Consider the following 25,560-nt stretch of genomic DNA (forward strand, 5'->3'; position numbering starts at 1 on the left):
ATCTCTACACAGATTAAAAAATAAAAATAAACTATAAAAAGGTATTTCACAAAAAGTGCAAGGTTTTTGTGCCTGCTAGTGTAGCTGTGGTCATGGCTGCAAAATTTTTTTTTAATTTTATAATGGTCCTTACAATGGATTCATTTATCATGAAATGGTAGGCAACCACAGCTGCAGATCTATAGTACATATCAAGCAATTCAGCTTTTTCTTGTAATGTCATGACTTTTCTCTGCTTCTTGGGAGCACTTCCAGCATCACTAGTGGCACTTGATACTGGTCCCCTGACGTTATTCAAGGCTTATGATATTGCACTGAATACGGTGAAAAACACTCAAGAACCTCAAGAGATCACGTTTTATTGTGATACAGTTTACTGAAGAGAGGAACTGCTATGATTAGCATCACAGTTTTAAGCAGATGCTGGCAACACTTGACTCACTAAAACAGGAGGCAGTTACAAAATTACAGTAGTACAGTACGTACTAGTTTATAGCGTTATGTTTTTTGGGGGGGCTTTCACATTTGTTAATTTTTATTGGCGATCTCTTTTTCAATACAATTTATGTCCTCATCCCCATTTCCAGTCTGATTATACAAGTGCTAAGTGGCAGAAAGTTCTGGAATAAATACATTAAAAAAAAGGCAAAGCTGTGAAACTAAGTTGCGTGCAACAGGTTCCATGAGGGTGGGGGAAGTGTGTGAGAAATAAAACAGAGTAAGACAATGTAATTGGAAGGTTTTAGCTAAAGTTCTTTTCAGTCATCTTTGTCTTTTACTCCATGTTTCAGGATGCTTGTGAACTCGAAGTAATTGAAATTCACCTTTTTGTCAATAGGCGCTTCTCTGTGCAGCTCATCCACTTCCTCATCTGTAAACTGATCCCCCATGGTTGTCATCAGCTCTCTCAGGTAATCTTCCTGAATGGTGCCTGTTGCTTCTTCATCAAAGCAAGCAAAAGCATTTCTGATGACATCTTCAGGATCTGTGCCATTTAACTTCTCACCAAACATGGTGAAATTAATGGGCCCTGGTGCCTCATTCATCATGGCATCAAGGTATCCATCAGTGGGATTCTTCCCTAGAGAAGCAAGCATATCATGCAAATCTTCCTTGTTGATGAAACCATCTCTGTTCTGATCAATCATGTTGAAGGCCTCTTTGAACTCCTGAATCTGTGACTGGTCAAACATGGCAAACACATTGCATACTGTGCACTGAGGGCATTTCTTGGTGGTCTTCGTCTTTGCCTTTTTGCTCGACATGGTGGTTAATTCTGGCGCCAAACACCAGAACTGGAGCCACCCTGTGCGAGATGACGAGTGACAGCGAAGAGCGTGGGGCTGTGGCCGGACAGTGGCGGCTACAGAGTTATGATTTAATACTGCATTTTAAATTTGCTTACATGTACAGTCTGTATGTTTTCATAAAATTTAACTTTTAATAGATTTGTGTATTCCGTGGTAGTAAATGATAGACTAGTATCTACATATATTTTTTGCATTCAAGATATCTGTAGGCCACACAGTTCATCTGTGAATTTTTCTTTTTTTTTTTGAGACAGAGTTTTGCTTTTGTTGCCCAGGATGGAGTGCAATGGCACCATCTCAGCTCACTGCAACCTCCGCCTCCCGGGTTCAAGCAATTCTCCTGCCTCAGCCTCCCAAGCAGCTGGGATTACAGGCATGTGCCACCATTCCTGGTTAATTTTCTGATTTTAGTAGAGACAGGGTTTCTCCATGTTGGTCAGGCTGGTCTCGAACTCCCAACCTCAGGTGATCCACCCGCCTCTGCCTCCCAAAGTGCTGGATTACAGGCATGAGCCACTGTGCCTGACCTGTGAATTTTTCAAGTTGTCACAAAGCTCCAAACTTCCAATATATTTATTGAAAAAAAAAAATTGTGGCCGGGCACAGTGGCTCACTCCTGTAATCCCAGCATTTTGGGAGGCCGAGGTGGGTGGATCATGAGGTCAAGAGATCGAGACCATCCTGGCCAACATGGTGAAACCCTGTCTGTACCAAAAATACAAAAATTAGCCGGGCATGGTGGTGTGCACCTGTAATCCCAGCTACTCGGGAGGCTGAGGCAGGAGAATTGCTCAAACCCAGGAGGCGGAGGTTGCAGTGAGCTGAGATGACACTACTGCACTCCAGCCTGGTGACAGTGAAACACTGTCTCAAAAAAAAAAAAAAACCAAATTGCATATGCACTTCAAACTTACGTTGTTCAAGGGTCTAATGCATAATTTTTTCAGTAAACTCAATTAGTGGATTCCCCAAATTATGAGATAATTCTTTTCTGTAAATTCATGTGTTTTACAGATATGTGAAGAAATCCCACAATATACTAATTACAGTCTTATTAAAATCTCAACTCTATTATAGATTTTGCACGTCAAGAAATCTTTTAGGTTCTGCTATTCCTCAAACTATGTTCCTGACTTCACTGAAGGTTTCAGAGGATAAATCAGAGGTCAGACTGGTAGAGTCACATAGAGAAAGAAAGAAAATAAGAAAAATGCTAGGAAAACCAGGCAGCATCTCAATTCCTCCACAATGGTCTTCACGAACTGGCATCACTGTTATGCTGGCAATAAATTTGCAAATCTCACACACCTCTTCTAGTGTAAGCAGAAAACACAGACATTCAGGCTAGGTGCAAGGGGCTAACACCTGTAACCCCAGCACTTTGGGAGGCCAAGATTGCTTGAACCCAGGAGTTCAAGACCAGCCTGGGCAACAGGACGAGACCTCATCTCAACGAAAAAATTTAAAAGTTAGCTGGGTGTAGTGGGGCACAGTTGTAGTCCCAGCTACTTGGGAGGCTGAAGTGGGAGGATCCATTGAGCCCAGGAGGTTGAGAGTGCAGTGAGCTGTGATTGTTGCCACACTGCACTCCAGCCTGGGTGAGAGCAAGACCATCTAAAAAACAACAACAACAAAAAGGCATGCAGAACTAAGTTTTTGTTTTTAGTATTCACACATCTAAAAGTTGAATAATTAAAGAAAAATTAATCAGCACTGATTGACTCTGGAAGAGTATTAAATTAGCTTTTCCCTTTGAAGTAGACCTCAGGCTTAACTTACCTGAAGCTCTTTTGATTCTGAGAGCCTATATGCCTATACTGTATAAGTTAAACAGTGCATCAGTCCTTTCTATCACTTTAAATTCAGACTAGGACTAAAAAATTTTAGTTAGAAATTACAGGTTTATTTTTATATTTTGAAAAAGGCATAATAGAAAACAAAAATAAACAACCAGGCATATCAATATTTGTGACATACACATACACACAAAAATGAATATAGGAAAATAACACGAAGAAAAAGCACAGTATGTTTCAAAACCAACGTGGGGTATGAACAGATTTTTGATGAAATACAATTAAAGGCTTTAAGTGTCTATGTTCGAGATATTACGATCACTCTTAGCCTACTAGCAAAAATTAGCAAAGTAGGCTTTAAAACATGATTCCTGTTGTTTTAGCAGGATTTATTTTGGTAATGATCCTGCTTCCTTATAAAGAACTACTTTACTTATCATTGTTGAAGTCTTCTTGTGTTAAGGAGTGCAATGAGGCCAGGCACGGTGGCTAACACCCATACTCCCAGCACTTTGGGAGGCTGAGGCAGGAGGATCGTTTGAACCCAGGAGTTCGAGACCAGCCTCAACAACATGGCAAAACTCTGTCTCTACAGAAAATAAAAAAATTAGCCAGGCGTGGTGGCGCGTGCCTATAGTCCCAGCTACCTGGGAGGCTGAGGTGGGAGGATCACTTGAGCCTGAGAGGTCAAGGCTGCAGTGAGGTCAAGAACAGGCCACACCACTCTCTCAGCAACCTGGGTGACAGAGTGAGGTCCTGTCTTAAAAAAAAAAAAAAAAGAAAAAAAACAAAACTGATGTACATGTTTTAAAGCAAAACAGAACCCCAAGTCTAAAAGTAAAATAAGCCAAGGGTAGTTACAATGCTGATTAAAAAGAGTATATCCTGAGGCAGTTGTTAGTATATCACTCTCTATTATGTGGACAATAACCTCCAATAGGTAAAATATCTGAGCATTTTGCAAGGTAAACCTCCAAAGTTGTATCACAATGTGCCTTTTTCTTTGCTGTTTCTTCTTTGCCTATTCCTACAGCTACCAGTAAACACTTAGGAACTGCTTTGTGTGCCAGGGTCTCCAAGACTACCTCCAGGTTCCATGATTTGCTAGGAGAATTCACAAGACTCAGCATATCATCACACAGCTATGATTTATTACAGCAAAAGCATATGAAACAAAACAGCAAAGAGAAAAGGTCAGAGACAAAGTCTGGGGGAAACCAGGTATAAGCTTCCAGAGTCCTCTAACAGTGGAGTCACACATATGTGTTGTTTCATTCCACCAGCAACTGAATTGTGACAATATGTGAGAAATGTTGTTTACCAGGCAAGCTTGTTAGAGATACAGTACCCAGGGTTTTTACTGGGGGCTGGTCACGTAGGTACCTTCTACCTACCATGTACCAAAATTCTAGACTCCCAGGAAGAAAGCAGGTTTTCAGCACAAACCACAGGTTAGCTACCATGAACCACTCTTTTCAGTGAGTGGAGCCCTCCTGTTAAGGTTTAAATATGTCCCCCAAAGTTCAAGTGTTGGAAATTTAATTGACATCGTAAAAGTGTTATGAGACTTTTAAAAAGTAATTAGGTAAGGAGGGCTTTGCCCTCATTAATGAATTAGTGCTGCTATCTCGGGAGTGGGCTCATGATAAAAGGCTGAGTTTAAACCCATGTATCTTTCTCATGCTCACTTGCCATGTGGTGCCTTCTGCCATGGCAAGACCCTCGCTAGAATAGATGCTGGCGCCATGTTCTTGGACTGCCTAGCCTCCACACCCGTCAACCAAATACACTTCTGTTCATTATAAAATACTTAGTTTGTGTAATTCTGTTATGACAGAACAGACTAAGACACCTTCTGATATCTAAGTTCCCAGATGCAACAGCCAAGGACAAACCTTATAATCAGGCCTTTCAAAGGGTAAGTCAGGCTGGCTATGTTACTCTTTTCTGCATACTTAGTGACATTCCCACAGGAATAATCATCATAGACATTTTCAGATTCAAGAAGACCCTTCTAATTCAGAAACGCCTTTTTTTTTTTTTTTTTGAAGACAGAGTCTTGCTCTGTTGCCCAAGCTGGAGTGCGGTGGCACGACCTGGGCTCACTGCAACCTCTGCCTCCTGGGTTCAAGCGATTCTCCTGCCTCAGCCTCCTGAGTAGCTGGGATTACAGGCGCATGCCACCATGCCTGGCTAATTTTTGTATTTTTTTATTTTTTTGGAGATGGAGTCTTGCTCCTTTGCCCAGGCTGGAGTGCAGTGGCATGATCTTGGCTCACTGCAACCTCTGCCTCCTGGGTTCAAGTGATTCTTCTGCCTCAGCCTCCCAAGTAGCTGGGATTACAGGCATCCACCACCATGCCCGGTTAATTTTTTATATTTCTACCAGAGACAGGGTTTCACCATGTTGTCCAGGCTGGTCTCAAACTCCTGATCTCAGGTAATCCACCCATCTGGGTTGGCCTCTCAGTGTTGGGATTACAGGCGTGAGCTACTGCGCCCAGCCTAATTTTTGTATTTTTAGTAGAGACAGTTGTTTCGCCATGTTGGCCAGGCTGGTCTCAAACTCCTGACCTCGTGATCCGCCCACCTAGGCCTCCCAACATGCTGGGATTACAGGTGTGAGCCACCGTGCCTGGCCAGAAACACACTTTTTTTTTTTTGAGACAGGGTCTTACTGTGTCGCCCAGGCTGTAGCACAGTGGTGTGATCATGGCTCATTGCAACCATGACCTCCCAGGCTTAGGTGATCCTCTTACCTCAGCCTCCCGAATAGTTGGGACTACAGGCATGCACCACCATGGTCAGCTAATTTTTTGTTTATTTTGTAGATATGGGATTTCACCATGTTACCCAGGCTGGTCTTGAACTCCTGGGTTTAAGTGATCTGCCCGCCTCAGCCTCCCGAAGTGTTAGGATTACAGGTGTGAGCCACCACACCAGACCATAAACACACATTTTTAAAAAAAGAGAATTTCCCACCTGAGAAATGGTTAATTCACTTATGTTAATAAATTGTCATGGCTATTTTTTATCTTCTCTAGTTTTACTGAAAGGTAGAATAAAAATATACGAAAAACAAAGGAAAAGTCAGTTTGGTCTTAATGAACCTGAGATCTTGATATTCCAATATAAAGCAGGTTCTTTCAGTATTACTAGCAGCAAAGACTATTAATACCCATGTTACAGTCAACTAGAAATAGACTTCATATGACTACACATAATTAAGCAAAAATAAAGTTGATGACTACTTGGCATTAATAGTTTGGACATGAACTGTAGAACTAAAAGGTAAAGGAGGCATTATAATATCATGTTTATAAAGATAACTTTCTTCAGCTAATATTTTGGGGATACAAGACGAAACTTCGTTTTGTTGTTTACGCCACTTGAGTATATTCTCTGCCAGTTCTTCTGTCTCAGTCACCAATATATCCATCTTTGCTAAAGCCTGGTTCTGTAACATTTGAAAAGGGAAACAGGAGAAATTATGTCTCTTATTAATTCATTATATCATGAGTAACTGATACCAAAGGTTAACACCTGATCTTTTTCCAGCCCCTTACTTCAAAAGCTCCTTAAAACTGTGCTTTCCCACTTCTTACAGTACAAACCTACTCTTTGTGAGTTCACCTCTTTTGTCTTCAATAATCACTCAATGCAGATGACCCTCAATTTATATTGCTAAACCTAACCTCCTTCCTAAAATTCAGGCCCACATTTAAGACTACTGGTAATCTCTATCTGGATGTACCTTCAATACCTCAAACTCAGTCTAACTACAGTTCAAAAATGATTGACCATTTACTACATGTGCAAGAGGTGTCAAAAAATAAACTTGCTGGCCGGGCGCGGTGGCTCACGCTTGTAATCCCAGCACTTTGGGAGGCCGAGGCGGGCGGATCACGAGGTCAGGAGATCGAGACCACGGTGAAACCCCGTCTCTACTAAAAATACAAAAAATTAGCCGGGCGCGGTGGCGGGCGCCTGTAATCCCAGCTACTCGGAGAGGCTGAGGCAGGAGAATGGCGTGAACCTGGGAGGCGGAGCTTGCAGTGAGCCGAGATCGCGCCACTGCACTCTAGCCTGGGCGACAGAGCGAGACTCCGTCTCAAAAAAAAAAAAAAAAAAAAAAAAAAAAAAAAAAAAATAATAATAATAAAATAAACTTGCTAACTTCTTTTTTTTTTTTTTTTTTTTTTTGAGATGGTGTCTCACTCTGTTGCCAGACTGGAGTGCAGTGGCGCAATCTCAGCTCACTGCAACCTCCGTCTCCTGGGTACAAGTGATTCTTCTGCCTCATCCTCCCAGGTAGGTGGGACTACAGGCACGTGCCACCACGCCCGGCTAATTTTTTGTATTTTTAGTAGAGACGGGGTTTCACCATGTTAGCCAGGATGGTCATGATCTCCTGACCTCGTGATCCACCCTCCTCCGCCTCCCAAAGTGCTGGAGTGAGCCATCGCGCCCGGCCCACTTACTAACTTCTTTAACCCACACTTGATCCTACTCACCTTCAGGTCACCCAGACTAGAAACTTCATTATTTTTTATGTGTCCCTTGTTCAATTCGTAGCCAAGTTCTAAAAATTTGACCTCCAAAATCTAAAAAAATTATCTTCTGTATTCCTATGCTTTAAATCTTTTATCTGAATGACGGTAATTAGTCTCCAGGTTTTTCTGCCTTTGGTTTCTCTGCCTAGTCGTCTAACCCAGAGCTGATCAAACTTTACTGTGCACAGGAATCACCTGAGGAACTTGTTAAAACGTAGATTCTGATTCTGAAGTTCTAGGGTGCATGATGTCTGTAGTTTTGTATTTATAACAAGCTTCCAAGTGATGTTGATACTCTCTGCCCATACTTAAGAGTAGCAAGGCTCAGTCTGCTCTATCCAATATTTTCTCCATGATTAAGGCAGTTCTAATCAAGTCACTCCTCTGCACCCTTCACTAAAAAAAGAAAACACACACACACACACACACACACACACACATTCAATGGCTCCCCAGTACTCAGACAGTAAAGTCTAAGGTTCTTAGTCTGGTTTTTAAGGCACTGTATAAACTAACCCTGAGCTAATCTCCTCAATACCTTTAGGCATCAGCCAAAGTGGAGTATCACTTTCCCCCCCATACTCTCTGGGTTCTTTGACTTTTATGTCTTTCCTCACGTTGCTCCTTTTGGCCAAACTATTCTTTCTGATGCATGTCCGAATTTCACTTATTCCTTAAGATTCAGCTTACTTTGGCAAGTGCAGTGGCTCAGGCCTTTAATCCCAACACTTTTGAAGGCCGAGGCAGGTGGATCACCTGAGGTCAGGAGTTGGAGACCAGCCTGGCCAATATGGCGAAACCCTGTCTCTACTAAAAATACAAACTATTAGCCGGGCGTGGTGGTGGGCGCCTGTAATCCCAGCTACTTGGGAGGCTGAGGCAGGAGAATCGCTTGAACCCAAGAGGCGGAGGTTGCACTGAGCCAAGATTGTGCCACTGCACTCCAGCCTGGGCAACAAGAGGGAAACTCCATATCAGAAAAAAAAAGATTCGGCTTACTACTAACACCTAAATAAATCTTTATTGAAGCTGGACACAGTGGCTCATGCCTGTGATCTCAGTACTTTGAGAGGCCGAGGCGGGTGCCTCACTTGAGCTTAGGAGTTGGAAACCAGCCTAGGCAACACAGTGAGAACTTGTCTCTATTTAAAAAACAAAACAAAAACTTTATTGAAGTCTTCCTATCCCTATCCTACTCAGAATCCTCCTAAACTGGAAGTAATTCCTCCCTTTTCTATGCTCAATAGATGGCATCTCTTTATAATTATTTGCTGCATTTATTATGCAAATATAATCCTATAAGTAGAAAATGTATATTTTACAGCTGTCTCACCAAACATTGAGAATTTGAAGGCAGAGATTGGTCATATCTATCTTTCACAATACATGTAGCATAGCCACAGCACAATGAAGGCAACACATGTTTATTAAATGTTGGAATAAAATAATTTAAAATGGCTCCTAAATAAAAATTATATAAAAAAGAAAATGTTAAATCCAAGGCCTAAATAAATAAACAAACACTTCTTCTTCTTCTTTTTTTTTTAATGGGAGATGGAGTCTTGCTGTCACCCAGGTTGGAGTGCAGTGGCACAATCTCAGCTCACACAACCTCTGCCTCCCAGGTTCAAGCAATTCTCCTGCCTCAGCCTCCTGGGTAGCTGGAATTACAGGCGCGCACCACCATGCCCAGCTAATTTTTATATTTTCAGTAGAGATGGAGTTTCACCATGTTGGCCAGGCTGGTCTCCAACTCCTGACCTCAAGTGATCCACTCGCCGTGGCCTCCCAAAATGCAGGGATTACAGGCGTGAGCTACCATGACCGGCCAAGAAAATACTTCTTGATTTAAAAATTAACTAGCTCGTAATATTAGCTATTAAAAAGCTAAACTGGGAGAGCACACCTCTAAGATTCTAGTAAAAAATACCTAAAGATAGCTATATTAATACTCACCATTTTCTTTAGTTTTGCAGCTAAATGAGGAATATTTCTAATTGTTTCAAGGTGAGTTTCTAATCTCTCAATGAAAGTCACAGCCAACTCCAGCAAATGCACCATATATCTGAAAGAGAAAGAAAAAAGTCAACCATTTTTTTAAGTTTAATTGTTTTATGTTCCTTTTCTTTTCTTTTCATCAGGACTTTTAATTTGAGATAAGAATTACAATCAACCTAGAGAGCCAATAACAACCTTCCTGCATTCATAGAAATATTAGTGATTAAAAAAAGGTCCTTCTCTTTCACTTTAAGCAACTTATCCAAATAAAAAAATGGAAAGAGACAACAGTAATCATATCTGGAATCCAACTTAATGTTAGAGAAACCTCAATGTTAATCATTTTCTCATATAAGTAAAGGAATTTCCCTAGATAAAAAAAAAACCCCATTCCATTTCTCTTTTTTTTTTTTTTTTTGAGATGGAGTCTCGCTATGTCACCAGGCTGGAGCGCAGCGGTGCAATCTCGGCTCACTGCAACTTCTGCCTCCTGGGTTCAAGCAATTCTCTTGCCTCAGCCTCCCAAGTAGCTGGGGTTACAGGCGCCCACCACCACGCCTGGCTAATTTTTGTGTTTTTAGCAGGCGGAGTTCATTATGTTGGCCAGGATGGTCTCGATCTCCTGACGTCGTGATCCGCCCGCCTTGGCCTCCCAAAGTGCTGGGATTACAGGCGTGAGCCACCTTGCCCAGCCCCATTTCTTTTCTTTTTTTTTTTTTTTTTTTTGAGACAGAGTCTCACTCGGTTGCCCAGGCTGGAGTGCAGTGGCACAATCTCAGCTCACTGTAACCTCCACCTCCTGGGTTCAAGTGATTCTTGTGCCTCAGCCTCCTGAGTAGCTGAGATTACAGGCGTGCACCACTACATTCAGTTAATTTTTGTATTTTTAGTAGAGACAGGGTTTTGTCATGTTGGCCAAGCTGGTCTCAAACTCCTGGCCTCAAGTGATCCACCCACCTTGGCCTCCCAAATTACCGGGATTACAGGCGTGAGCCATGACGCCTGGCCTCATTCCATTTCAACTTACTCATTCTCTGCGAAGAATGAAGACAGTAAGGATAAATGTACTTCATTGAAATAGCCTACATAGAAAGCTACTTTGAATCTCTGCACTTGCAAAAATGCTTTCAAATCATTGCCTAGTCCTTATATGTAGTACAATATATACATTAAGGGTAATAATAATGTACTAAACAGATACTGAATATAGCCACAAGAAAGGGGTTTTGTTTTTTGTTTTGAGACAGAGTCTCACCCTGTTGCCCAGGCTGGAGTGCAGTGGCGCAATCTCAGGTCATTGCAACCTCTGCCTCCTGGGTTCAAGTGATTTTCCTGCCTCGGCCTCACCAGTAGCTGGTATTACAGGCATGTGCCACCATGCCCAGCATATTTTGTATTTTTTGGTAGAGATGGGGTTTCACCATGTTGGCCAGGCTGGTCTTGAACTCCTGGCCTCAAGTGATCAGCCCACCTCGGCCTCCCAAAGTGTTGGGATTACAGGCGTGAGCCACTGTGCCCAGCCTTGTTTTGTTTTTTTGGAAGAATAAGTTTTTGTATATCTATTATTTTCCTACAAAATAAAAAATCTGACACTTAAGAGAAGATACTGATTTGCTTAAGCTAGTGAGGCACTGGTGGAGAAAGTTAGCAATGAGATCCCCAGATGCTTGCTTTGTATTTATTTATTTGAGACAGGGTCTCACTCTGTCACCCAGGCTAGTGCAATCACAGCTCACCGCAGACTTGACCTCCTGGGCTCAGGTCATCCTCCCAGCTCAGGAATACAGGTGTGTTCCATCATGTGTTGATAATTTTTATATATTTTTTTTGTAGAAACGGGGTTTTGCCATGTTGCCCAGGCTAGTATTTCTCATTAGTCATAATCTACATCTTCAATGATACTTGTAATACTCTGTGAGGAGGAGGGCAATAGAACTCATCTCTATTCTATTTATTGAGAAACTAAGGCAAAAATGTAAATCATTTGCTCAAGGCTTTGAGGCATATAAACAGTAGAGATGAGAACAGAATCCAGGTTTTTTCCTCCCTTAGTTGATAGTGTTTTTATCTGCTCCAGTTAAACCCCGCCAATAGAATTTTTACATATAGGCAACATTAACTCAACAATGAATTTACTTCACATACAAACAATATCTATTGTTACATGTTATGGATCTAATGTCTTTCATTAAAGTCATAATTTATAATTCCCAAAACACAATGGCCAAGTTCTTCCTTTTTGCCCTAGGTATAATGGTTTAAAAGCAAAGATTTTCTTTCTGGTTTAATATATCAACATTAATAATGTTAACAAATACAATCACTAATTGTTTTATGAATTCTGCTACAAAGTAACTGCAAAACAAAAAGTAAACTCAGAAAACAGGTGTAACTGTTAATTTCTACTTTTCAGTCTAACCTGTGATAAACAGCTTCAATAGGTAAGTTTTCCTGGCACATGGGTTTCAACAGTCTTTGCCTAAGGGATCTCTTCTCTTTCAGCACTGCTTCCAAATGATTATTCATGCTTTGCAGAGTATGACACTTCTGAGCTATACAAATTAAGAACAGTAATTATAGTTAACAATAGGACAAATAACAGAATCACTAATAATTTCTTCTTTGCCTTGGTTTGACACTACCAATGTCAAAAATTCATCCTATCATTACCCTCCTGTCTCCTCTTTGCTATCTTTAATACCAATACCAATTTCATTTTCAACAACTTTCTCTTAGTCGGTTTTTGTATATCTAATATATTTCTATTATCTCTTTTCCTAGTGATAACCAAATCTAGTGCTAAATTCTTTCTCTGTGTTTCTCATCTCTCCTCTTATTCAGTTCTTATAGCCAGAGCTATATTCTTAACACAAAGTCTTTTTTCCTATCCCTGACTCCAATAGTCTATAAAAGACCATTGAAAAAGAGTCACCTTAGCTGGTGCACTAGCTCATACCTGTAATCGCAGTGTTTAGGGAGACTGAACCAGGAGAATTGAGGCCATGAGTTCAAGACCAGCCTGGGCAACATAGCAAGACCTCATCTCTACAAAAAAATTGAAAAAAAAAATTAGCTGGGCATGGTGGCACATGCCAGTAGTCCTAGCTACTTGAGAGAATCAGTTGAAACCAGGTGTTGAAGTTACAGCGACCTGTACTTCAGCCTGGGTTACAGAGTGACACTCTTAAAAAAAAAAAAAAAAGTCATCCTACAAACTATTTCTGATTAACTCATTATTTTCCCCATTCAGTTAATGGCTGCCAATTGACCTTTCTTTAAAATTCTTATTTGGAAAAATTCAGATTTGCAGAAAAGTTTCAAAAAAAGAGCTCGGTGTGCCGGGCGCGGTGGCTCACGCTTGTAATCCCAGCACTTTGGGAGGCCGAGGCGGGCGGATCACGAGGTCAGGAGATCGAGACCACGGTGAAACCCCGTCTCTACTAAAAATACAAAAAAAAAAAAAAAAATTAGCCGGGCGTGGTGGCGGGCGCCTGTAGTCCCAGCTACTCGGAGAGGCTGAGGCAGGAGAATGGCATGAACCCGGGAGGCGGAGCTTGCAGTGAGCCGAGATTGCACCACTGCACTCCAGCCTGGGCAACAGAGCGAGACTCCATCTCAAAAAAAAAAAAAAATTAAAAAAAAAAAAATTAAAAAAATTTAAAAAAAAAAAAAAAAGAGCTCGGTGAACTCACATATACATTTTACTTACATTCACCAATTGTTAACATTTGGCTACATTTTCTTTTTATCTTCTTTCTCTCTCTTCTCTCTCTCTCTCTCTCTAATTTTTGCTGATCCACTTGAGAGTAAGCTGCAGACAGCATGATGTTTTTTACCTGTAAAACGTTAGCATGTATTTCCCAAGAACAGGAACATTCTCCTATATAACTACAGCACATTATCAAATTCAAAAAATTTCACATTAACACAATACTACCAATATTTAATATAGTCCATATTTAAACATCACTAAGTATCCCAATAATGTCCTTTACAGCAAAAAGAATTTTAATTTTTGAGACAGGGTCTCACTCTGTCACCCAGGCTGGAGCAGAGTGCTACGATCACAACTCATTGCAGCCTCGACCTCCCAGGTTCAATCCTTCTGCCTCAGCCTTTCATGTAACTGGCACTACAGGTACATGCTACAATGCCTAGCTAGTTTTTGTATTTTTTTGTAGAGATAGGGTTTCACCATGTTGGCTGGTCTTGAACTCCCGGGCTCAAGCAATCCACCCACCTTGGCCTCCCAAAGTGCTGGGTTTACAGGCGTGAGTCTCCACACCTGGCCACAAGAACATTTTCTCATCAAATATTCAAAACATTGCCAGCCATGGTGGTATGCACCTGTGATCCCAGCTACTTGGGAGGGTGATTTGGGAGGACTGCTTGAGCCATTCAAGACTACCCTAGGCAACATAGGAAGACCCCATCTCATTAAAATAAAAAATTGATCCACGATCATACAGTGCTTTAGTTGTCATGTCCCTTTAGTCTCCTTTAATCTGAAAAGTTCCTCAGACTTTGTCTTTCACGTTCTCCTGACTTTGAAGAGCCAATTTGGTGACTTTTTATGCTATTTGTACTACTCAAGCCAACAGAACTTCTATTTTAGCATAGAAATAGAAGATTTCATTAGCTTTGGGACAACACCTGGAAAAATGATGATGTATCATAATTTGACTGACTGGTGCTTATTTACAGTAATCCAAGAAAAAGTTGAAATTCCAGTGATTATCCACTTAACCAAACCACTTACCCAAAAAGAAAGGATGAACAACATCTGCTGTATCTTTTTCTAGTTTCAGGAGTTCAATTTCCAGGTTTTTCTACAAGAGGAACAAAAGTAACATTTAGCTCAATCAGAAAGTGTCCATGGCCAGGTGTGGTGGCTCACTCCTGTAATCCCAGTACTTTGGGAGGCTGAGGCAGGTGGATCACCTGTGGTCAGGATGTAGTGAGCCGAGATTGTGCCACTGCAATCCAGTATGAGTGACAGAGTAAGACTCTGTCTCAAAAAAAAAAAAAAAAAGTCCAGGGGATTTACTGAAGTTTTTCATTTTGCTGTTCTTGCCCTGCTGCTGCTACTGTTACTACTATTACTGTTACTACTATTATTAAGTAAACATGTAGCTAGTTATGTGCTAGACACTGTTCTAAGTTCAAAGGAATTGCTTTTTGAACCAATAAAGTTTTTTTGTTTTTGAGACAAGGTCTCCGTCTGTCACCCAGGCTGGAGTGCAGTGGCGCAAACATGGCTCACTGCAGCCCCAATCTCCTAGGCTCAAGTGATCCTTCCACCTCAGCCTCCCAAGTAGCTGGGACTCCAGGTGTGTGCCACCATGTCTGGTTACTTTTAAATTTTTTTGTAGAGACGGGATCTCCCTATGTTGCCCACACTGGTCTCAAACTCCTGGGCTCAAGCAGTCCTCCCACCTTGGCCTCCCAAAGTGCGAGGATTATAGGCGTGAGCCACTACATCTGGCCAACTTTTGTTTCTGTTTTCCTATACTAGGAGTAGAAAGTGAAAAGTTCAGGTCGGGCGCAGTGGCTCACACCTGTAATCCCAGCACTTTGGGAGGCCGAGGCGGGCAGATCACGAGGTCAGGAGATCGAGACCATCCTGGCTAACACGGTGAAACCCCATCTCTACTAAAAATACAAAAACTTAGCCGGGCATGGTGGTGGGCACCTGTAGTCCCAGCTACTCAGGAGGCTGAGGCAGAAGAATAGCGTGAACCTGGGAGGCGGAGCTTGCTGTGAGCCGAGATTGTGCCACTGCACTCCACTGTCACTGGGTGACAGAGCGAGACTCCGCCTCAAAAAAAAAAAAAAAAAGAAACTGAAAACAACATGATTTACCTGGTAGATTTCAGCTTGAATATTTGTGATCTGTTGTAGTCTGGTGAAGTTCACAAAACAAGAAGCTGTTTTCTTAGACATGTTTAACATCTCCTATTGGTAAATGAACAAGGAAAGTAGCAGAATGTCACAAAAAGTTTCTAGGTACATTGGAATAGCATGCCCATAGTCTAAAATATGAGAATATATTATGTTCAACACTGCCTTTGAACACGAAGTACAAAGTAAAACAGTAGCAATGTGTAATTCCTGTTTTAGAACTTTCACCATCACAAATCACTTGCTCAAATATTAAAAAAAAGAGAGAAACAAACAACACACTCCCTTTGTATTATTTCCTAAGGTACTATACAAAATAGATTTGTATTACTGATAGTTTATCAAAGGATTCAAAGGCTAAAGTTGTTGGAGAATCACCTCTACATTTCCAAATGACTGAGGCCCAGTCTCTCAGAGCTTCTGGGGTTGAAATAAAATACTTTTCGCCTTCATGGAATTATTTATCTGATTCGTTAAATGACCTCAGTTGGCTACAAGTCATTCATACTGTGTATGTTCACATTCTCATCTTTTAGTTAAAGGATTATTTGTATCCAGGCATAATTATTCTTTTAAAAAGGTTACCCCTTCTTTTTCATCCTTTCATTCCATGAGTTCATGCACATTATCTCAGAATTGAGTATTATCTTGTGCATTCCTAGACTTCATCCACGATTTTCTCTATCATCTTGCTTTCTAGAATGCTAGCACAGTAAAGAACTTCATTAAAAAAAAAAAAAAAAAAAATATATATATGGAGTCTCGCCCTGTTGCACAGGTTGGAGTGCAGTGGCGCGATTTCGGCTCACTGCAAGCTCTGCCTCTCGGGTTCACGCCATTCTCCTGCCTCAGCTTCCCGGGTAGCTGGGACTACAGGCGCCCACCACCACGCCCGGCTAATTTTTTTGTGTTTTTTAGTAGAGACAGGGTTTCACTGTGTTAGCCAGGATGGTCTCGATCTCCTGACCTCGTGATCTGCCCACCTAGGCCTCCCAAAATGCTGGGATTACAGGTGTGAGCCACCGACTGAGTTTTGCTCTTGTCACCCAGGCTGGAGCACAATGGCACCATCTCTGCTCACTGCAACCTCTGCGTCTTGCATTCAACTGATTCTCCTGCCTTAGCTCCCCAAATAGCTGGGATTACAGCTTCCCAAGTAGGTGGGAGTTTTTGGGATTACCGCCACCATGCCCAGCTAATTTTTTTTTTTTTTTTTTTGTATTTTTAGTACAGTTGGGGTTTCACCATGTTGGCCTGGCTGGTCTAGAACTGCTGACCTCAGGTGATCCACCCGCCTCAGCCTCCCCGAGTGCTCAGATTACAGGCATGAGCCACCACACCCAGGCCAAAGAACTTTAGAGATCAGATAGGCCAGAGACTGGAAAACTATAGTCCATGAAATAAATGCAGCCCATTACCTGTTTTTGTACAGCCTGTGAGCCAGGCATGGTTTTTATATTTTCAAATTGTTGGGAAAAAGAAAATCAAAGACAATATTTTATAACAGGCTGGGCACAGTGGCTCATGCCTGTAATCCCGAACTTTGGAAACCGAGGTGGGTGGATCATTTGAGGTCAAGAGTTCAAGACCAGCCTGGCCAACATGGTGAAACCCCGTCTCTACTAAAAATACAAAAATTAGCCAGGCAGTAGTGGTGCACACCTGTAATCCCAGCTACTCGGGAGGCTGAGGCAGGAGAATTGCTTGAGCCTAGGAGACAGGTTGTGGTGAGCTGAGATTGTCACTGCACTCCAGTCTGGGCGATGGAGTGAGACCCTGTCTCAAGAAAAAAAAAAAAAAGCCTGGGCACAGTGGCTCACACCTGTAATCCCAACATTTTGGGAGGCCATGGCAAGTGGATTATCTGAGGTCAGGAGTTTGAGACCAGCCTGGCCAACATGGTGAAACTCCGTCTGTATTCCAAAAAAAAAAAAAAATTAGCCGGGCGTGGTGGCAGGCGCCTGTAATCCCAGCTGCTTCGGGAGGCTGAGGCAGGAGAATTGCTTGAACCCGGGAGGCAGAGGTTGCAGTGAGCTGAGATCGCGCCACTGCACTCCAGCCTGGGCGACGGAGCGAAACTCCGTCTAAAAAAAAAAAAGAAAAGAAAATGATATGAAATTCAAATTTCATGGTCTAGAAATAAAGTTTTATTGGAACATGACTTCTCTCATCCATTTACACACTATCTCTGTCTGCTTTTATACAACCACCTAGTTGTGTAGCTGCAACCATATGGCCCACAAAGCCTTACATATTTACTCTCTGGCTCTTCATAGTAAAAGTTTACTGTCCAAAAATAATCAATTTTATGAACATTTACTGAGTTAGGCAATAGAATATTCAAATATGAGTGAAACAAGCTCTCTACCCTCACGAGGCTCATAATGGATAGGAAGAAAAAGGTATTCTAGATAGTATTCTAGATAGAAAGATCAAAAACATTATAAATGCTCAATAACCACCAGTGTTAGCATATATGTGAAAAGAGGGGTAAGATGTAGCTGAAAACATAGTCTCCAACATAATCATAGATGATCCTGAGTGCTATGCTCAACAATCATACTGCAGAAAATGGGAGCAACTGAACATTTTCTGGTGAAGAAGTAATATAATCATGCATAATACTTATTTAGAAATACAGGGTGGCATAATGGCTCACACTTGTAATCCCAGCACTCTGGGAGGCTAAAGCAGGAGAACTGCTTGAGCCCAGGAGTTTGAGACCAGCCTGCACAACACAGGGAGACTCTGTCTCTACAAAAAAATTTTAAAAATTAGCCAGGCAGCCGGGCGCGGTGGCTCACGGCTGTAATCCCAGCACTTTGGGAGGCCGAGGTGGGCAGATCACGAGGTCAGGAGATCGAGACCATCCTGGCCAATATGGTGAAACCCCATCTCTACTAAAAATACAAAAATTAGCTGGATGTGGTGGCACGCCTGTAGTCCCAGCTACTTGGGAGGCTGTGGCAGAAGAATCGCTTGAACCCAGGAGGCGGAGGTTGCAGTGAGCAGAGATCATGCCATTGCACTCCAGCCTGATGACAGAGCGAGACTCTGTCTCAAAAAAAAAAAAAAAAAATTAGCCAGGCATGGTGACACGTGCCTATAGTCCCAGCTGCTTGGGAGGCTGGGGTGGGAAGATCCCTTGAGCCTGGGGAATTGAGGCTGCAGTGAGCTGTGATCATGCTACTGCAACTCCAGCCTGGGCAACAGAGTGAGACCCTGCCTCAGCGGCAGTGGGGAAGGTGGGGATATTTAACTGGGGCAGTATGAAAAATAAAACCTGGCTGGGCGTGGTGGCTCACACTTGTAATCCCAGACTAGAGTGCAGTGGCAATCTCAGCTCACCACAACCTCTGTCTCCTAGGCTCAAGCAATTCTCCTGCCTCAGCCTCCCGAGTAGCTGGGATTACAGGTGTGCACCACTACTGCCTGGCTAATTTTTGTATTTTTAGTAGAGACGGGGTTTCACCATGTTGGCCAGGCTGGTCTTGAACTCCTGACCTACCCGAGGTGGGTAGATCACCTGATATCAGGAGTTGGAGACCGGCCTGGGCAATATGCTGAAACCCTGTCTCTACTAAAAATACAAAAATTAGCCAGGCATGATGACATATGCCTGTAATCCCAGCTACTAGGCAGGCTGAGATGGGAGGATCACTTGAGCCCAGGAGGCTGAGGCCGCAGTAAGCTGTGAGCGCACTACTGCACTCCAGCCTGAACAACAGAGCGAGACTCTCTCTCTCAAAAAAAAAAAAAAAATACACCTACAAAACAAACAAAATAAAAACACTAATGAAGAGGGAGGAAGGAATAGGGAATAGTACAGAGTTTACATCTGAAGTGATAAAGATGTTTTTGAAAATAGTTGCACAATATTGAGTATAGTAAATGCCACTGAATTGTACATTTTAAGATAGTTAAAATAGTAAATTTTATGTTATATGTATTTTACCACAATTAAAAAAAAAGGAAAAGCCTGATAACTAGCTAACATAAACAAAAAACACTAGTGGAGAAATAGACAGGAGAGGCTGGATATTTAAACAGGTGGCTGCTACAGTATTCCAGGTGAGGATGAGAATGTGGACTAGGTCAGTAACAGTTAAAAAGGAAAGGAAAAAAAGATGGGAGTTCCTGCAAAGATGGAATTGACAAATCTTAGTTGATACGGTAAGGGATAAAATCCAGTTAATACTCTAAGGATTCTGCTTCAGGTGAGTGGACAGTTATGCCATTCACTGAAGTAGATAACACAAGATATTTTACTGATGGCAAAATTGAGGAACAGGAAAGTATTACTCCAACTTCACACTGCCAAAGTGTGCCAGGATGGAAGTGAGAACACATCTAATCCACTGTCCTTCCATCATATCAGCTGACCCTTTTTTCTTTGTTTCTCTCAGGAGGTAAATGAAAGTAAAATATTTTCTACAATTTATCACATTGTAACCAACCTGTTCCCTGGTATATCTCCCTCTCTCCATGCTTCTACACTAATCCTAGTTGTATATCTGACAAACTAGTAAACTGTTGGGTTCAACAACAGAGTAATGGTGCTTAGCTAAGAACATGCAAGAGAAACCAGAGGAAAAATAAGAATGTTTAAGAAGCAGATAACAAAAAAGGAGAGAAAAAAGAAAGAGGGTCAGGTGCAGTGGCTCTCACCTGTAATCCCTGCACTTAGGGAGGTGGAGGCTTATTTTCTATAATAAATAGAAAGTACAACTATTTGAGGATTGAGACTTAGTTTAACACATTTAAAAAAAAAAGAAGAAAAAAGCATCAGGGATTGGGGAATACAGAAAAGTCTTTTCCTTTAGCTATTGTTATTATATATTGCTATTACATGCCCCAAAGGGCAAAAGAACCCTGAAAATGAAAGGATCCTGAGAAAAAGGAGTCTATTCAGGGTATTTGTTTATTCTGTGGCTAGGCATAAGAAGAAGCTGAAATCCAGAACCTTTGCACTTAATATAAAAATCCTGGCCTGTAATCCCAGCACTTTGGGAGGCCGAGGTGGGCGGATTACGAGGTCAGGAGTTCAAGACCAGCCTGACAAACGTGGTGAAACCCTGTCTCTACTAAAAATACAAAAGTTAGCCGGGCGTGGTGGTATGCGCCTGTAATCTCAGCTACTTGGGAGGCTGAGGCGGGAGCATTGCTTGAACCCAGGAGGCAGAGGTTATGGTGAGCTGAGATCGTGCCATTGCACTCCACCCTGGGCAGTAAGAGCGAAACTCCGTCTCAAAAAAAAAAAAAAAAAAAAATCGTGGTAACATTATATACCATATATGCATGTATAAATTTGTAATTTTTGGGCACTCTTTCTTCTTTTTCCTATCCCTTCCTTTTCACACTGAATTCTAGCTGAGGGACATTAAAAGGGAGGTAGTATAGCAGAGAATTTAAGAGCAGAGGCTCTCAAATGGGAGACGAGATGTAGAGGAGAGTAGGACACAGGTTAAGAAAATAGAATTAGTAGATTCTGTGGTTTTTTTGGTAGATCCAGACCCTGATCTTATTAATTGCCAATAAGCAATGATCAAGCTTTGGTCAAGACTCCATGACTCACTCACACTTGCTGGAAAAACATCTAGAATGTAAGGCCACTAAAGCAGTCTCTAGGGGAATAAACTAAAGCAATACCCCATTATCCTACAGACAGTCCTACCTTTCTTTCACCAAATCACTCTCTAACGGATTGAAACAAAACTTCAAACAAGCTATGTTTTCTTTTCTTTTTTTTTTTTTTGAGACGGAGTCTCACTCTGTCACCCAGACTGGAGTGCAATGGCGCGATCTTGGCTCGCCGCAAGCTCCACCTCCCGGGTTCACGCCATTCTCCTGCCTCAGCCTCCGGAGTAGCTGAGACTACAGGCGCCCGCCAGCACGCCTGGCGAATTTTTGTATTTTTAGTAGAGACGGGGTTTCACCTTGTTAGCCAGGATAGTCTCGATCTCCTGACCTCATGATCCACCCGCCTCGGCCTCCTAAAGTGCTGGGATTACAGGCGTGAGCCACCGCGTCCGGCCTCAAACAAGCTATGTTTTCTAGAAGAGTTGTATCAAATAACAATTTTAGGAATCACTCAATTTTTTAAAAATCCTTGCCAGCAGGAACTCAATAGTCTTAATTTTTAAGGCACAAAAAATGATGTGCATTAAAGTGATGGGCTGTTTAAAGGGACGACGTGACAAATCATTTTGAAAGAATCAATGCTAAATCCTTCTAATAGGAAAAGGTTTTTTGCTGGGTGTAGTGGCTCACACTTGTAATCCCAGCACTTTGGGAGGCCGAGGTGGGTGGATCATTTGAGGTCAGGAGTTCGAGACCTGCCTGACCAATATGGTGAAACCCCATCTCTACTAAAAGTAAAAAAAATTAGCCAGGCGTGGTGGTGCGCACCTGTAATCTCAGCTACTTAGGAAGCTGAGGCAGGAGAATTGCTTGAACCCGGGAGGCGGAGGTTGCAGTGAGCCAAGATTGTGCCACTGTACTCCAGCCTGGGCAACAGAGCGAGACTCTGTCTCAGGGAAAAAAAAAAAAAAGAAAAGAAGAGATAAAGGTTTTTATGTATAAAGTTTGCTTAAAGTAAAACCAACCTACAAGTCTGTAAATAGCTCCCTCATTGGGACTAGCTGTGTAGTAAGGTTGTCAGAGATCTTAAGGAGCTATGGAGTGGGACATGTTAACTGTAGGTAAAACCAGTAACTGTCTAATTAATGTTACTTGAGAGACAGTAGACACCCCCAAGACAACCACCACCCCTAAAAAAGAGTTCACCCATCAATGCCTGAAATTCTGTCACCAGTGCCTCACTCCTTTGGTTTAGGCATTTGTATTTCCTACCAATGCTCTTTAGAGGGATACCAAGTGCCAAAAGTTGGGGGGTTTTTTTTTTGAGACAAGGTCTTACTGTGTCACCCAGGCTGGAGTGCAGTGGCACGATCTTTGCTCACTGCAACCTCCACCTCCAGGGCTCAAGCGATTCTCATGTCTCGGCTTCCCAAGTAGCTGGGATTACAGGCACCTATCACTATACCCGGCTGATTTTTGTATTTTTAGTAGAGACTGGGTTTCACCATGTTGATCAGGCTGATCTCAAACTCCTGACATCAGGCGATCCACCCACCTCGGCTTCCCAAAGTGTTGGGATTACAGGAGTGAGCCCTCAAAAATGTTTTCTATTATGAGTTTGCCAAACTATTTTGTGACAGGAGAACTGGACAATACAAGTGAGAGTACTAGGTAACCTGATAAGAAGAAAAAGGCCGGGACAGGCAGATCACCTGAGGTCAGGAGTTCGAGAGTACCCTGGCCAAAATGGTGAAACCCCATCTCTACTGAAAGTATGAAAATTAGCAGGTGCGATGGCAGGTGCCTGTAGTCCCAGCTACTCGGGAGCACGAGAATTGCTTGAACCCAGGTGGCGGAGGGTACAGTGAGCCAAGATCACACCACTGCACTCCAGCCTGGGCAACAGAGGGAGACTCCGTCTCAAAAAAAAAAAAAAAAAAGAAAGAAAGAAAAGAAAAAAAGAAAACACAGGAGAGGGCCGGGTACGGTGGCTCACGCCTGTAATCCCAGCACTTTGGGAGGCAGAGGCGGGCAGATCACGAGGTCAGGAGATCGAGACCATCCTGGCTAACATGGTGAAACCCTATCTCTACTAAAAATACAAAAATTAGCAGGGCGAGGTGGCAGGCACCTGTAGTTCCAGCTACTCGGGAGGCTGAGACAGGAGAATGGTGTGAATCCAGGAGGCAGAGCTTGCAGTGAGCCAAGATTGTGCCACTGCACTCCAGCCTGGGCGACAGAGCGAGACTCCGTCTCAAAAAAAAAAAAAAAAAAAAGAAAAGACAGGAGAGAAGGGAGGAAGGATTACACTGTAGAGTGCTGTGGTCACCCCTCGTAAAGTTAGTCAGCTAGGACCACCTGAATCTCCCCATCACCCAGACAATGGGTGTTCAACAAAAGCTTAAAATCTTTTAAGACAGTATCACAGCCTCTTATAACAGTTCATCTTGAGAGAGGATACAATGTGTCAAAAAGGAGAGGTACTAAGATCTAATTCTCCTTTAACAGTCTAGTGACCATGGGCAAGTTTCTTGGTCTAAGCCTTAGTTTCTTAAATTAAAAAATACTGTAAGGTATTAGAGTCTCTAATGGCTCTTATAACTATAAAAAGTTATGGGCCGGGCGCGGTGGCTCATGCCTGTAATCCCAGCACTTCGAGAGGCCGAGGCGGGCAGATCACGAGGTCAGCAGATCGAGACCATCCTGGCTAACATGGTGAAACCCCGTCTCTACTAAAAATACAAAAAATTAGCCGGGCGTGGTGGCGGGAGCCTATAGTCCCAGCTACTCGGGAGGCTGAGGCAGGAGAATGGCGTGAACCCAGGAGGCAGAGCTTGTAGTGAGCCGAGATAGTGCCACTGCAGTCTGGCCTGGGCGAAAGAGCAAGACTCAGTCTCAAAAAAAAAAAAAAGTTATATATTCTCCGTAAATCTACCATCATGTTTGTAGTGTTTTTTGTTTTGTTTTGTTTTTTTCTGAGACAGGGTCTCACTCTGTTGCCCGGGCTAAGTGCAGTGGCCCGATCGCATCTCACTGCAACCTCCATCTCCTGAGCTCAAGCCATCTTCCCATCTGAGCCTCCGGTACCCATGTGGTCCCCGGAGTAGTTGGGACCACAGGTGTACGCCACCATGCCGGCTAATATGTGCTAATTTTTACAGATCAGTTTAACTTTTCTGTTTTTAGTGAAATTCCTCAACTTCCTCTATATATCAAAATTTATTTCCCCATTTTTCTCAATGCCCTTGATCCCACTTTCCCCATGCCCTCCTGTCACTTGCATTCCATTATTTCCTCACATGTTCAATTTCTCCCTCTGTTGGCTCCTTCCCCCAACATGCTCTTCTTGCCCAACCTATAACTGCCACTCCGTGACTCCTTGGGTTAATGTCTCTCTTCTCTCCTTCTCAAAATTAATCTCTTCCTCCATTCACGTTCCAAGGTCTTATCTTTTTAGCCAATACTTTTTTTTTTTTTTGCCTTTAAAGATGCCAAGGCCGGGCACGGTGGCTCATGCCTGTAATCCCAGCACTTTGAGAGGCCGAGGCGGGTGGATCACGAGGTCAGGAGATCGAGACCATCCTGGCTAACAAGGTGAAACCCCGTCTCTAATAAACATACCAAAAAAAAAAAAAAATTAGCTGGGCGTGGTGGCACGCGCCTGTAGTCCCAGCTACTCGAGAGGCTGAGGCAGGAGAATCGCTTGAACCCGGGAGGTGGAGGTTGCAGTGAGCCGAGACCGCGCCACTGCACTCCAGCCTGGGCGTTAGAGCGAGACTCTGTCTCATATAAATAAATAAATAAAATAAAAATGCCAAAAAAGAGCTCCTGGCGCTCTTCTCTACCCAGCACCTCCCGCCCCAAATACGATTCAACACTTCCCACAAACGAGCCTTGTTGGGAATGCTTGTTCCGCAAGGGGACAGAACGACCCGTATTTCCCATCCCCGCCTTACACTACAGTCTAGAGGCAGTATCACTGGATAAAAGAAAGGCCGGTAACAGTCTAATCTCCCACAAACTGGACTGGGACAAATTTACCCTACAGACACTCAAAACACAGTCTACCCTAAACACCATCCACTCAGATCCCCGCTTTCCAAGCACCCACGGCAGAACGGTCGCGGCTGTTGCCTGGAAGGGGCTCTTATTACTCTAGTACAGACCCCAACCAGGACCCTCACCTCTCCCACAGCCAGCAGCACCAACTCACAGCCATATTGTTGCCACCGTGGGCACCCCCTTGATGACACCACCGTCGCCCCCACGTACCTGATTGACCATCCCCGAAGCTATGAAGTGGCCTAGCACTAGCCCAGCGCCGTTAGGCGCGGACGCCGGGTCCCACGGGTTGGCAGCGGCCATGGCTCGGACGCACCTCCCGCGAAGGCGCCAAGAGTGAGCGGGAACGCACTGCGAACG

The 25,560-nt window shown here is 42.9% G+C and overlaps 2 protein-coding genes across 10 annotated transcripts; both read right to left on the minus strand.

Annotated features, from left to right (window-relative positions):
- Positions 1 to 517: 517 nt before the first annotated feature.
- On the minus strand, positions 518 to 3,064 carry LOC129482695 (myosin regulatory light chain 12B-like). Of its 2 annotated transcripts, XM_055278899.2 has the most exons (2): positions 1,053 to 3,064; positions 518 to 920 (listed from the first exon to the last, which is right to left on the minus strand). In XM_055278899.2, exons 1-2 carry the CDS (start codon positions 1,263 to 1,265, stop codon positions 759 to 761), a joined length of 375 nt encoding a protein of 124 aa, XP_055134874.1. In that variant the 5' UTR covers positions 1,266 to 3,064; the 3' UTR covers positions 518 to 758. The 2 variants fall into 2 exon arrangements, with proteins under 2 accessions (XP_055134874.1, XP_055134873.1); XM_055278898.2 differs by having other exon boundaries at positions 518 to 3,064.
- Positions 3,065 to 3,191: 127 nt separating this feature from the next.
- On the minus strand, positions 3,192 to 25,560 carry HAUS2 (HAUS augmin like complex subunit 2). 8 transcript variants are annotated; one of them, XM_055278884.2, is made up of 6 exons: positions 25,411 to 25,536; positions 15,520 to 15,612; positions 14,417 to 14,486; positions 12,077 to 12,209; positions 9,616 to 9,724; positions 3,192 to 6,563 (listed from the first exon to the last, which is right to left on the minus strand). In XM_055278884.2, exons 1-6 carry the CDS (start codon positions 25,501 to 25,503, stop codon positions 6,354 to 6,356), a joined length of 708 nt encoding a protein of 235 aa, XP_055134859.1. In that variant the 5' UTR covers positions 25,504 to 25,536; the 3' UTR covers positions 3,192 to 6,353. The 8 variants fall into 8 exon arrangements, with proteins under 8 accessions (XP_055134859.1, XP_055134860.1, XP_063495660.1 ...); XM_063639590.1 differs by lacking the exon at positions 14,417 to 14,486 and adding an exon at positions 13,367 to 13,493 and having other exon boundaries at positions 4,236 to 6,563; positions 25,411 to 25,560; XM_063639591.1 differs by lacking the exon at positions 25,411 to 25,536 and adding an exon at positions 13,367 to 13,493 and having other exon boundaries at positions 4,236 to 6,563.

Source organism: Symphalangus syndactylus, chromosome 5, assembly GCF_028878055.3.
Source record: "Symphalangus syndactylus isolate Jambi chromosome 5, NHGRI_mSymSyn1-v2.1_pri, whole genome shotgun sequence".
Taxonomy (NCBI): Eukaryota; Metazoa; Chordata; class Mammalia; order Primates; family Hylobatidae; genus Symphalangus; species Symphalangus syndactylus.